Source organism: Pleurodeles waltl, chromosome 4_1 (genome assembly GCF_031143425.1).
Source record: "Pleurodeles waltl isolate 20211129_DDA chromosome 4_1, aPleWal1.hap1.20221129, whole genome shotgun sequence".
In the NCBI taxonomy this organism is placed as follows: Eukaryota; Metazoa; Chordata; class Amphibia; order Caudata; family Salamandridae; genus Pleurodeles; species Pleurodeles waltl.
Window position 1 is genome coordinate 310,721,116 of NC_090442.1, and position 13,284 is coordinate 310,734,399.

At 41.5% G+C, this 13,284-nt stretch overlaps 1 protein-coding gene across 2 annotated transcripts in view; it reads left to right on the forward strand.

The window, feature by feature from the left end:
* Positions 1-13,284, forward strand: part of CCND2 (cyclin D2) — a 65,606-nt gene that overhangs the window by 37,015 nt on the left and 15,307 nt on the right. For both annotated transcript variants that reach the window (XM_069228407.1, XM_069228406.1), the window contains exon 4: positions 11,002-11,150. In XM_069228407.1, coding sequence (XP_069084508.1) covers positions 11,002-11,150 — 149 coding nt within the window. The remainder of the gene's footprint in view (positions 1-11,001; positions 11,151-13,284) is intronic.

A 13,284-nucleotide genomic window follows, 5' to 3' on the forward strand; every position in this document is an offset into this window, starting at 1 on the left:
CCATTCCAATCTCCTAGAGATAGAAGTGCAGGCACTATTGCAAAAGAATGCAATCGAATTAGTGCCAAACACTCAAATAAACACAGGAGTTTACTCACTGTACTTTCTGATACCAAAGAAGGACAAAACACTGAGACCAATCCTAGACCTCAGAGTAGTCAACACTTTCATCAAATCAGACCACTTCCACATGGTCACACTACAAGAAGTATTGCCATTGCTAAAGCTGCACGACTACATGGCAACTTTAGACCTCAAGGATGCTTATTTCCATATACCAATACACCCATCGCACAGGAAATACCTAAGGTTTGTATTCAAAGGAATACATTACCAATTCAAGGTACTGCCTTTCGGATTAACAACCGCACCAAGAGTCTTTACCAAATGTCTAGCGGTAGTCGCTGCACACATCAGAAGGCAGCAAATACATGTGTTCCCATATCTAGACGACTGGCTAATCAAGGCCCATTCGTTAATAGAGTGCTCAAATCACACAAATCATATCATACAAACCCTCTTCAAACTAGGGTTCACCGTCAATTTCACAAAATCCAAAATTCTGCCACGCAAGGTACAACAATACCTGGGAGCCATAATAAACACATCAAAAGGAGTAGCCACTCCAAGTCCACAAAGAATTCAAAATTTCAACACCATCATACAACGCATGTATCCAACACAAAAGATACAAGCAAAGATGGTATTACAACTCCTAGGCATGATGTCATCATGCATAGCCATTGTCCCAAACGCAAGACTGCACATGAGGCCCTTACAACAATGCCTAGCATCACAGTGGTCTCAAGCACAGGGTCACCTTCTAGATCTGGTGTTAATAGACCGCCAAACTTACCTCTCGCTTCTGTGGTGGAACAACATAAATTTAAACAAGGGGCGGCCTTTCCAAGACCCAGTGCCACAATACGTAATAACAACAGATGCTTCCATGACAGGGTGGGGAGCACACCTCGATCAACACAGCATACAAGGACAATGGAACGTACATCAAACAAAACTGCATATCAATCACCTAGAACTTCTTGCAGTTTTTCAAGCACTAAAAGCTTTCCAACCAATAATAGTTCACAAATACATTCTCAGACAACATGACAACAATGTATTATCTAAACAAGCAGGGAGGGACGCACTCCACGCAGTTAAGCCTGTTAGCACAAAAAATTTGGCATTGGGCAATTCACAACCAAATTCGCCTAATTGCACATTTTATACCAGGGATACAAAATCAACTCGCAGACAATCTCTCTCGAGATCACCAACAGGTCCACGAATGGGAAATTCACCCCCAAATACTGAACACTTATTTCAAACTCTGGGGAACACCTCAGATAGACTTGTTTGCGACAAGGGAGAACGCAAAATGCCAAAACTTCGCATCCAGATACCCACACAAACAATCCCAAGGCAATGCCCTATGGATGAACTGGTCAGGGATATTTGCTTACGCTTTTCCTCCTCTCCCTCTCCTTCCTTACCTGGTAAACAAACTCAGTCAAAGCAAACTCAAACTCATATTGATAGCACCAACTTGGGCAAGGCAACCCTGGTACACAACGCTGCTAGACCTATCAGTGGTACCCTGCATCAAATTGCCCAACAGGCCAGATCTGTTGACACAGCACAACCAAAAGATCAGACACCCAGATCCAGCATCGCTGAATCTAGCAATCTGGCTCCTGAAATCCTAGAATTCGGGCACTTACAACTTACCCAAGAATGTATGGAAGTCATAAAACAAGCAAGAAGGCCATCCACCAGGCACTGCTATGCAAGTAAATGGAAGAGGTTTGTTTGCTACTGCCATATTAATCAAATACAACCATTACACACAACTCCAGAACATGTAGTGGGTTACTTGCTTCACTTACAAAAATCTAACCTAGCTTTCTCTTCCATTAAGATTCACCTTGCAGCAATATCTGCATACCTGCAGACTACCTATTCAACTTCCCTATATAAAATACCAGTCATTAAAGCATTCATGGAGGGCCTTAGGAGAATTATACCACCAAGAACACTACCTGTTCCTTCATGGAACCTAAATGTTGTCCTAACTAGACTTATGGGTCCACCTTTTGAACCCATGCACTCCTGCGACATACAGTTCCTAACCTGGAAGGTGGCATTTCTCATCGCCATTACTTCCCTGAGAAGAGTAAGCGAGATTCAGGCGTTTACTATACAGGAACCTTTTATACAACTACACAAAAATAAAGTCGTCCTAAGGACCAATCCTAAATTTTTGCCAAAAGTTATTTCACCGTTCCATCTAAATCAAACAGTGGAACTTCCGGTGTTCTTTCCACAGCCAGATACCGTAGCTGAAAGGGCACTACATACATTAGATGTCAAAAGAGCATTAATGTATTACATTGACAGAACAAAGAACATCAGAAAGACTAAACAACTCTTTATTGCATTTCAAAAACCTCATGCAGGAAACCCAATTTCAAAACAAGGTATAGCCAGATGGATAGTTAAATGCATCCAAATCTGCTACCTTAAAGCTAAACGACAGCTGCCCATTACACCAAGGGCACACTCAACCAGAAAGAAAGGTGCTACCATGGCCTTTCTAGGAAACATCCCAATGCAAGAAATATGTAAGGCAGCCACATGGTCTACGCCTCACACATTCACCAAGCACTACTGTGTAGACGTGTTATCCGCACAACAAGCCACAGTAGGTCAAGCTGTATTAAGGACATTATTTCAGACTACTTCCACTCCTACAGGCTGATCCACCGCTTTTGGGGAAATAACTGCTTACTAGTCTATTGCAGAACATGCGTATCTACAGCGACAGATGCCATCGAACTGAAAATGTCACTTACCCAGTGTACATCTGTTCGTGGCATCAGTCGCAGTAGATTCGCATGTGCCCACCCGCCTCCCCGGGAGCCTGTAGCAGTTTGGAAGTTACCTTCAATTATTTATATATGTATCATCTCAACCTTAAATAAGTGCATACTTAGTCACTCCATTGCATGGGCACTATTACTACAATTCAACTCCTACCTCACCCTCTGCGGGGAAAAACAATCGAAGATGGAGTCGACGCCCATGCGCAATGGAGACAAAAGGAGGAGTCACTCGGTCCCGTGACTCGAAAGACTTCTTCGAAGAAAAACAACTTGTAACACTCCGGCCCAACACCAGATGGCGAGCTATTGCAGAACATGCGAATCTACTGCGACTGATGCCACGAACAGATGTACACTGGGTAAGTGACATTTTCATACTATGGCATGATGTGGACGCACACTGTCATTCACAGAGGAAAATTTCTATGAAATGTACAAAAACCGGCCCACTAACTTGCTGTTTTACTGATCAAACGATATAATGTATTAACAAATCTGTGAAAGATTGAGTTACAGAAAACATTATTTGCACAACACCATGTAAAGTGTTCTGATTTGGTTTCATCCTATTTAAATATTTTTTATATCACACAGAAGTAAAAACAATGGGCTTTCACAACTACTGAAATATATTTTGAAATGTTCGTACAGTTGACTTAGCTATTTAAATGTGTGTTAGGAAAAAAACTGACAAAATCATTGAGATTTAAAGGCCTCCTTCACTTTCTGACTGAACAGAACACCTGTTTGTCAACTCACCAGAAGTGTCAAGTAGGTCCTAAAAATAGCTCAACCTGATAAAATATGACTCACTGTAGGGTTTTCCAGGCCTAACTAAGTTTGTAACATGTTTTGATGCACAGGTAAAATGTTTTTGGGTGATCTGACTTACTCTCTGTAATTCAGATACATCCTCTAAATATTATATTGATGTCTTGTAGAAAGTTTAGTTGTGAACCTAAAGTTTTTGTGTTTTAATAAAGCTCCATAACTCCCCTTCTAAATTTGATGTAAAATGTTAAGTTCTAGAAATAAATTACCATTCAAGCAACTAAGAATGTATTATTGCACATGATGAGATAAACAGTGCAAGTAAATGTTCCTCATCTGTTAGAGTGCATGACCATCAAATGCATCATCAGTGATGGGATGTTTTCCTCAAACATGAACTGAGGTAAATGAGCTTTTGAAGTATATATCTTATGTCTTGGTTGTGCCCACAATTATCTCGATCATTCACTATTGAACAAAAGGACGAGTTGGTGCAGCCTGTAATGTTTTATTTCTTTGTGGGGTTTTTTCCCATCATTTTCTCTTTTCTCAGGTTCATATTTTCAAAGCATACAATGCACTTCCAAGTACAGTCAGTTAAGTTTAGGTAAAAAGGACAAAAGAAAACAATTTGAACACTATTACCATGTACATTTCATTCTATTTAAAACATTCAGTTCATCTTGCAAGTGATGTGGGAGAAGCTCAAGTGGGCATCATTTCTGACTGAGTCAGTACAGGCAAACTTGTTGACAAGATATTCACAAAGGTGTTATTGCTTGGCTTTTGGCCCAGTTTCTGGGTATTGAATCCAGGGTATCTAAAGCACCTGGCAAAGCAAAGACGTCTTCATTATGCCTTGTTTCACCAGTAGGGCAATGAGGAATTTTGTGTTCGACCCACATGCGGTTTATGTGCTACCCATACCAAATCACATTCTTGAAGAGTAAGACTAGTGTAAAATCTATAAGACTGAAGACAGTTGAAGAATTATTCTTGCCATTGAGGAAGCCCGGATGTCCAGTGAACACAGTGCACTTCACCTCCTAAAAGCTTTAAAAAAAGTTGAAATCTCAAAGAACAAAAAGCTGACGGTCCCAGAGCTCTTTAAATGGCCCTCCTTAAATACTACTTGAATGCCACAAAACCCTTTATGGCTTGAACAAATGTTTGGTGTCAAAATTGATAGTGACTGCTTCATTGACTAGGATTCATCACCAGACTTGTGGACCGAAGCGCTACCTGCCTCACTGACAACCTGTTCAATAGCTATCTTGGGTAAAACACCTGTGTTGGGAATCTCCTCTGTTTCTGCCATAATCAGCCAAGAAGGCTTTGAGCCCCTGCGTCGTCCATCACCAAATTATTATAATTTATTACTGAGCATGCTGGTGAGAGACATGCCATCAACGAAGATTATTTCAGCTACCATATACTTGTTCATTCCTTCGTCATTCCTCATTAACATCACATTTAGTTTTGATTGCAGTTTCACGCTCTACATGACAACTCTTACTTTCCTCTGCCTCTCAACAAAAATGTCTCCTTCATGATCCCCAGGTTGAGACTTTAAACATGACTCCTTTCCCTTCACCCCAGGTTCTGTCGTGAGTTTGAGAAGGAAGAGTACTAAGGCTGAGCAATATGTGAGAATACAAAGCTAAGAATTATTTTGGTGATGAGGTTGGAAATGTTCTTTTATAAGTTTTCTGGTTGATTCTTCGGTATGAGTTAGGTGCTTTAACATGACCTGCAGTGGGTTAGTCCCTTATACCTGGAAAAATAATGAACTGATTTGAGGGAAGGAGTTTCCTGAGCTCAGAAACTCTATAACATTACAAATTGGTTTCTTCACAAACCGCAATGAGAGAGACTTCATTATTTGAAACATTAACTCAGGGCTTCTTAGAAATGCTTTTTCCCATGTCAGTTCCAACTGTGTTCCTAATGAGGTAGACTATATTTAGGAACAGCGAAAGGCAGGCTGCTTCTTTTATTTTCAAGACCGCTGATGTGTACTGACTCTACCATGACAAAAGCTGGGCAATTGACAAAATGATACAATGGCGTAGGTTGGCACATGAGATGATTGTCAAATTCTCTTGTGGTGCTTTGCGGCTGCCGCTTCCTTCTGTCTCCTGCCTCCTGTAGCCAACAGCAGCTTAGCCTTAAAAACGCAGTATCCCCAACATGAAATGCATCAACTTCGGGAAGTTCTAATCCTGCCAGATAGAGGGAGAACAAGTTTCTGGGCCAGAGTGGTTGGATTGTTGTGGTGAAGAGATTTATGAGTCATGGAAGCAATTTTTAGATCGATCCTTTCCTCAGTGTAGCCAGTTCAGCGTTTGAGGTCTGGTGTGATATGATTGCTCATTTTGAAACTGTAATGAGCTGAGCAGCCACATTCAGGGTTACCTTCAGAGGCGCCAGTTTCGCTTTTGGTAGGCCGATGAGGTTTGCACTACCATAGTCTAGTTTGGAGATCACAAGTGCTTGAACCACTGTCTTGAGATCTGCAATGGGAAGGACAGGCTTTAATTTTCTTAGTGCATGCAGTTGGTAGTTGGTGCCTCTGGTGGCGGCACTGATGTGCTCATCTATAGAAAGGCGATTATCCAAGATTACTCCGAGGGATTTTGATGAGGTTATGATGTGTGGGGTACAGTTTAAGGCTGTTAGATGTGAAAGCCATTCTTTGATGTTGGGAGTGTGATTGAGTGGTGAGATTAAGATGTATTCAGTTTTGAGAGTGTTCAGTTTAAGGTGGTTACGTGTCGGCCAATGTTGTTTTTGTCAGTGGAGTTTATGTCTTTGGGAGAGACGATTTGCATGTAAAGTTAAGTAACACCAGCATACATATATCAGGAGATGTTTGAGAGTTTGAGGATTTTGGTTAGAGGTTCCTTGAGCAGGCTGAACAGAGGAGGGAGAGTGAAGAGCCTTGGGGAACGCTAGTGGTGATTGGTGTCTGGTTGGATAGAGTGTGGTTGTTGGAAACTCTTTGAGATCTGTTGCTCAGGAATGAGGAGAACCATTTTAGCAGAGTACCGGGGAGACTGTCCTCTGTTCTTGGAGGTTCAAAAGGCTCTTGTGTTTAACCGTGTTGAATGCAGCTGGTGGATCTAGCAGGATTAATAAGCAGCGTTCATTCTGGTCGAGAAATCTTAGGACATCATCGCCGTGGACCAGGGCAGATTCAGTACTGTGACCCGGCCTGAAACCAAACTGGCATTGCTCGAGGCATGCGTTTTTCCAGGAGCTTAGCCAGAGTTGGGATGTTGAAGATTGAGCGGTTGGAATCTGACTGGTCGGTGTGGAGTTATTTTAGTATAGTGGTAACCTCCTCACTTCTTAGATAATCTGGTATAGAGCCTTATGTTTAAGAAGCGTTGATAATCCTGGTGCATAATGAGAGCAAGGAGTGTTTAATCTTGTTGAGGAGTGTGAAGGGTAAGAGGAGGTTGAACTGGTTAGAATATTTCATAGAAGATGAACCAAGAGGCATTGTTCTTTAGTTTAAGGGAAGGCTTCCAGGGCACTCTCCATGAGCTATGAGGAAGTGAAGTGGAGGGGCTTTGATCAGTGAGAGCTTCACAGGAATTTGGAGATCAGTGTCAATTTTCATTGTTTTCTTGATAAAGGAGGCAGCAAATATATCACAGCTGGGCATAATTAAATTATCTGAAGAGAGGGAGTTGCATTTTCTATTAGTGTTTTTTTTTATTTATTTTTATTTAAAACATTGTTTGGAACAGTTTATGGCCTTGTCAAGTTGTTGTCTGAAAAATGCTGCTTCAGTACTTCTGATAAGCCTGTTGTAGGCTTTCCTTTTTAGCCTCGGTGGTTTTGGATTAGTCAGAGGCTGAGGGTCTCCAGGACCTTTCCGCTAATCTTAGCGAGTGGCATTCTTCATTAAGGTTACAGTTGAATCATGGATTGGATTTTTTGATCTGGACTCTTTTTAGTTGTTTGGGGGCAATGGCATGTATGATGTTGGACGTGGAGTTGATATAGTTATCTGTGATATCTTGTGTGTCTGACACGTTAGTGGGTAGAGAGAGAATATAATTAATGAGTACCCAACATGAATGGGTTGATATTTCTGGTTTCTGACAGTGTTTGGCTTTCACGGGTTGTCCTTTGGGGGTAACTACCCTTTCTGCGATGAGGAGGGTGATGCAGTGATAGTCTGTCCAGTCTCATGGTAGGATAGGGTCAATTTGGATGGTGTTCTCCTTTGCGATTATTAGGTCTTATATAGCTCCTTTATTATCCGTTTGGGAAGTTGCTGGTTTAGGCCAAGTTGCAATCATAAAGAAAGGTTTGAAGCTATTCACCAAATGGTTGTTTGTGCCATTCCAGTGGATTTGATATTGCCAAGAAAAATCTAGCTATGTTGTCCGCTATTGGTAAAGATGACCTTCATGATTTGTCCTGTGGATGTGTGGTTATTTCATGAAGGGTGGTAGATCATGTGCAGTGTGCAGCGTGCATATTGTGCTGCCTTTAGTTGTAAAATTGATTGCTAGGTATTTGCAGGAGGACAGTGATTGAGTATGTTTGTTTTACAGAGAGATTAGTCCAATGGGTACATGAAGTGCCACGCTCAGGACGGGCTGAATGGGTCAAACGAATGATATGGCTGGGAGGGATTAGGATGCCTATCATAGGGGATGAAGATTCATTTAGCCATGTTTCAGTGAGAATTGAGGTCCAGGTCAAGAGCAAGGATAAGGTCCGCTATATCCTCAGCGTGTTTCACTGCAGACCGTCAAGTGAGTAACAAGCGTTTTAGCTTATATTTGGTTACAGTTGTGGATAGATGAGATATGGGAACTTGTTTGAGGTTAGAATTATTAATGGACCTAGAACTAGGATGGGTATTCCCTTTTGTGGTTAAGTAATAATCATCCCACAAACATAATGTAGTCAGTAGGAGCACTGTTGTATGATGTGAGAAGGGAGAGGATATTGTTGTTTAAAAGGTGCCTAACCAGCCTTTAGGGTCGAGAGTAGTGGTATAGGTTTGCTTTACATCTCCACCTAGGTTGAGGTGCCCAGGCATTGGCAGGGCTAGAGGCAAGAGGGTGTTTGAAGACCGGGATGTTCTGATTCCAATGGTACGTTGTGTGATGTGTCCACTTGTGTTCCAGTTTAGATGTAATATGTAGTAGATTCTGGATGTTAGCCCTCACCTGCTGTAGCTCTGTTCTTGAGGTCGTCAAGCATTGACCAGAGAATGGAAGTACTGTAGAGTTGATTTGGGGGAGACTTGTGAATGGTTTTGGGGGTGGGGCGGGGGGGAATACCAGTATTTTGAGGTGGTGGTTAGGAGGGTTGGGGGAGCCAAGGGATATGGAGATGTCTCTTTGGTCTGGGTCCTTGCTACGATGTATGACTTGGGAGTTAGGTGGACTTAGAGATTTGAAGAGGTGTGGAGAATCCTGTTTGATGTGAGCGCTGTGATGGATGGATCTCGCCATATCTAAATCAATTGGGTATTGGTAATTAGTAGAAATCGTGATCGGCATCGCACTGTTACATACTTGACCAGGAATGGGGTTGATACTGTCACACCTAAGACCAGAGTTGAGATTCGGTTTGCTTGTAGATTGGAGAGGGGAGTTGACAGGGTGATGGTGTCTTGTGGCAGGGTCAGTACTCTCTCTCTCAGAGAATGGTATTGTAGAGTATGAGTGTTTCTTTATTCAATTTGAGTATTTTGTGTTTAAAAGTTTGGTTTTGGTGGATATTTGATTTTAAATTACTTGTGTCCAGCAAGAGACAGTAGGGTGTTTAGCACATTGATGTGGGATGGTTCCATATTGATGTCACTGAGTAGGGAGGGACTAGCGAAATAAGAAGGAAAATAGTTGTATGACTCTAATGGAGGGAACTCTTTTCCTAGATGTCTGCCCCTTTAGTAGCAACAAAGAAGGTTATTTCTTAGGAAGAAGTAGAGTCCTATTTTAGTTTCTCTGGTAGTACTGTTATGAGTAGTCATGTGTCGCTGCCCATGAGTATTGAAGGGGGAGGGCTCATGAGACTCCGAATGCCAGGGAGCAGTCCATAGGTAAAATGGCGGCCAGAGATTTAATTTGTTGTCAGGGTGAGGCCATACCCCCATGAAGTATAGGGAAATTCAATGGGCAGGGGAAAAATATAGTGATTGTAGATGAACAAGGGGAAAAAATGGCCCCCAAGTCAAACTGGTTTGTGATTGATGATGGGAGCAAAGCTTGTGCCCACAAGACAAAAGTACATCAGTGTAAGAGGGCCCTAGGAGCAAAGCAGTTTCGTAGTAGATGCAAAAAGCCAAGCTGCCAGTAGAATGTGCCCAAAAAGGAGTAACGCATTGGCATACAATGTCGCTCGCAGCGTGTAATAGCTGTGACTTTGATATAGACAGACTAGGATGTGATCCGAAGTGCTGTGGGTGTTCTGGCAGAAAGGGGCTCAGCCAGAACACGTGGACGATGAGCACAACTCATACACGGCACAATGGAGCCGGGGAGGAGCAGCGCGGTTTGGGGTGGGGTCAGGGCAAAACGCATACACTTCACCCATGGCTTACCGCTTAAAGATCCCAGTGGTAGTTGGCATCTTAGTGGGCAATTCTCATGCAGGAAAACAAAGGGTGTGAAAGTGGCGATCGCAGCAAGGGTCTTCTAAACCTCTGGGTTCAGAGAATCAGCTTGTAGGCGACCGGTTCAGGATGCAGGAGTCACCGGAGAAAAGGCCCCAGCCAGTTGAGAGACCACAGTCCCAAGGTCTCCTTCCTCCTGCTTGCTAGATTTGTAACTAGGACTGGGAAAAGCAGATTTTATCCTTGTTGCAGGGATCGTGGTGGATTGACTCTGACCAGGTAGTGGCATAATTTGCAAAACACAAGAATGACGATGCATAGTAAGCTCTTAATTATTACTAACTGTAGCTAATTTATAACTTATACCTGAATTTCAATTCCTTTCACCCTTAAACCACACCAGTTGAAGAATACATAGGGACATGTGTGCTTTTTTTAATTTGAAGCTCGCCTTTCCAGTGAGATAAGAGACTCGATTGCCTGAAAAGGGCAAAAATTAAGTTCTTTTGTCACATTTGTTCACTTTAATATTGCTACGTTAAATACAAAGATGATTCTCAGCTTGAATAATTCCAAGACATCGGAATTTATGAAATGTTATCGACGAAGGTCGAGTTACAGGTGACTCATTTTTCTAGTACCATCTGGATAAAATGTTTTGTTTGTTAAAAAAAAAAAACGCACCCTCTTTATTTGAATGACATTGCTTGTTTTATCACTCTTTCTTTGCATATCTGAAAGATCTATATTTTTCTGCAGACTTTAACTTTGCCATGTACCCACCGTCCATGATAGCTACTGGAAGTGTTGGTGCTGCAATCTGTGGGCTTCAGTTTGTTGATGATGGAAGTGTACTCTCTGGCAATAGCCTAACAGAACTTCTGGCTAAGATCACAAATACAGACGTGGTAAGTGCAGGTTTCTGTACTCCATCACTTTAGTCTTGTTGGTGTCACCTTTGTAGTATTCCATTTTATATTTCTTGGGATTTATATTTCTTGGGTTTGTGGGAAACCTCATAAAAATAAAGAATTAGTTCAGGCCTTGAGACAGGATCTCAAATGTAGGCCATTTGTACCACTCCAGGGGATGGGTTCTAACATTCATTTTGTGCAAGGTATGGATGCCTAAATATGGAAAATATGTGATACCAAGTCATCACTCTTTGTCTTTTGTATGATATTATTGAATTAGCAACCTTAGCCGAAATAATAATGGTATTCATATTTTTGAAAAAATCGCATACACATTCATCATAATGTGTGTCGGGGGGATCTAATTCCACCAAATTGATTGAATTAATTATAATTTAAAAATAATTCATTGTTAATTGTAATAATAACAATATAGTCAAAATAATAATAAAACTTCATTATATTCCTCATTGATACAGATTTTATGCATAATTTCCCCTTACAAGTTCAAATAATAGTTGTCACATCTTGCATAGGCATTGTATGTCATGAGTGAACATAAACACAATTTTATCATTCACATTCGTCGTCATCTTTTTCTGAATAGGTGTCATCATTCTCTGCGTCGGTTCAAATTTCACAGGCGGCAGTCTGGACATGTCGGTTCATTTGAGGTTATTTAGATAGCAGTCACATGTTGGCAGTGTGCAGTTCCAAATGCAGTTGCAAGCCAGTAGATCTTAAACAGCCTGAGGTGCCGGCTGCCTCCATCTAGTCCACTACCAGTTGCTCTGCTCCCTCGTGTTTTTACAACTCCCACCCTCTCCCATTTGGACTAGGTGTCTGTGGAGCATTCAGAAGAAATCTCCTGCCTATTGCGGCTTGATCATTCGCACGTTTGGCCTGTTTCTTCAGACAGTACCTGCAAGGTGGAAGTTGAAGAATGTCTTTCTCACCCTTCTTTGTGCAGAATAGGTGACATTTCAAGTTATTCATGTGATGAACCAAAGGTTTTTGTGCATACAGCAAATATGAGAATTGCTCCAATTTGTCCATTAGTTCTTCAGAGAGATCCCATTAGTCCCTGAGCTGCAGAAATGTTTCCTGTGTATGTCTGTTGGCAGGCAGGATTTTGAATGCACTTACTTTTCCTTTTCCCGCAAATGCGCTTTACTGTGTCACATCCTAGACTTATCATAGCTCGAAAAATATTTTCACCAAGAGTTGAAGTTATTTTCCCAATGTCAAGGACTCCCATGTGTATTTTAGTACCACATTTCAGTAACAATTTATCCACAATTCTCTCATGGAATTCTAAACACATAATAAACACATTGGTGTCATTTGAGCTTGTCATTACTCCCTCATTAGCAGCATGTCAGCATACAGCAACACACGACCAACTGCTTCTTCGTTTATACTGTTGAAATTAAGTACTTCATGGCTCCCTTCAGATGTGGTTTTGTAGCATTTATCTTCACAGTTCTCGAACAGTGTTTTATTCTCAAGTTTTACAAAATACACTGATTTCCTCCATTTGTTAACAAGAAATGCGATGAGAGTGTTTATTCCTTATGTGGCTTAGGAATTTCCCCCACAGATGCTCTGTTAAATGTGGCTGAGTTCTTCCCCCTCAGGTTGTCATTTTACTGTTCATATTAGACGTCTCATTGTATGTTTCAAACACAACATTGATTCTTAGACTCCTGTTTCCTTCCCGCAAAGCCATTGAAAAGACAGACATAGCCACCTCACCAAAGTTTGATTCCTCTCTTTTTACTCTCTGAACAAGAACCATACCATCAATCAGTGTGTCTGAATTTCCAGGTATTTCCCCAGCAGGCGTAATGTTTTTGTGCAGGTATGTTGCTAAAACAGCTTTATTTGTCTTTCGTTACAGACCTTCTGGACTTGCTAAAGCTCATGGTAAAGATCTTAAGGGATAAGAGTGTACAACTGCCATTTGAAGGTTCCGATTCTGTGGTGTCACAATGATTCAACCAAATAGTGCTTTGTCTGCTTTCATGATGATTGTCCTGCCATTGCTGTTCACTGCCTTCTTCTTGGGCATGTTAGTGAAGGTTTTTAGTTTGTTTGTTTTCATTGGGTGATGAAACCTCTTAATAGG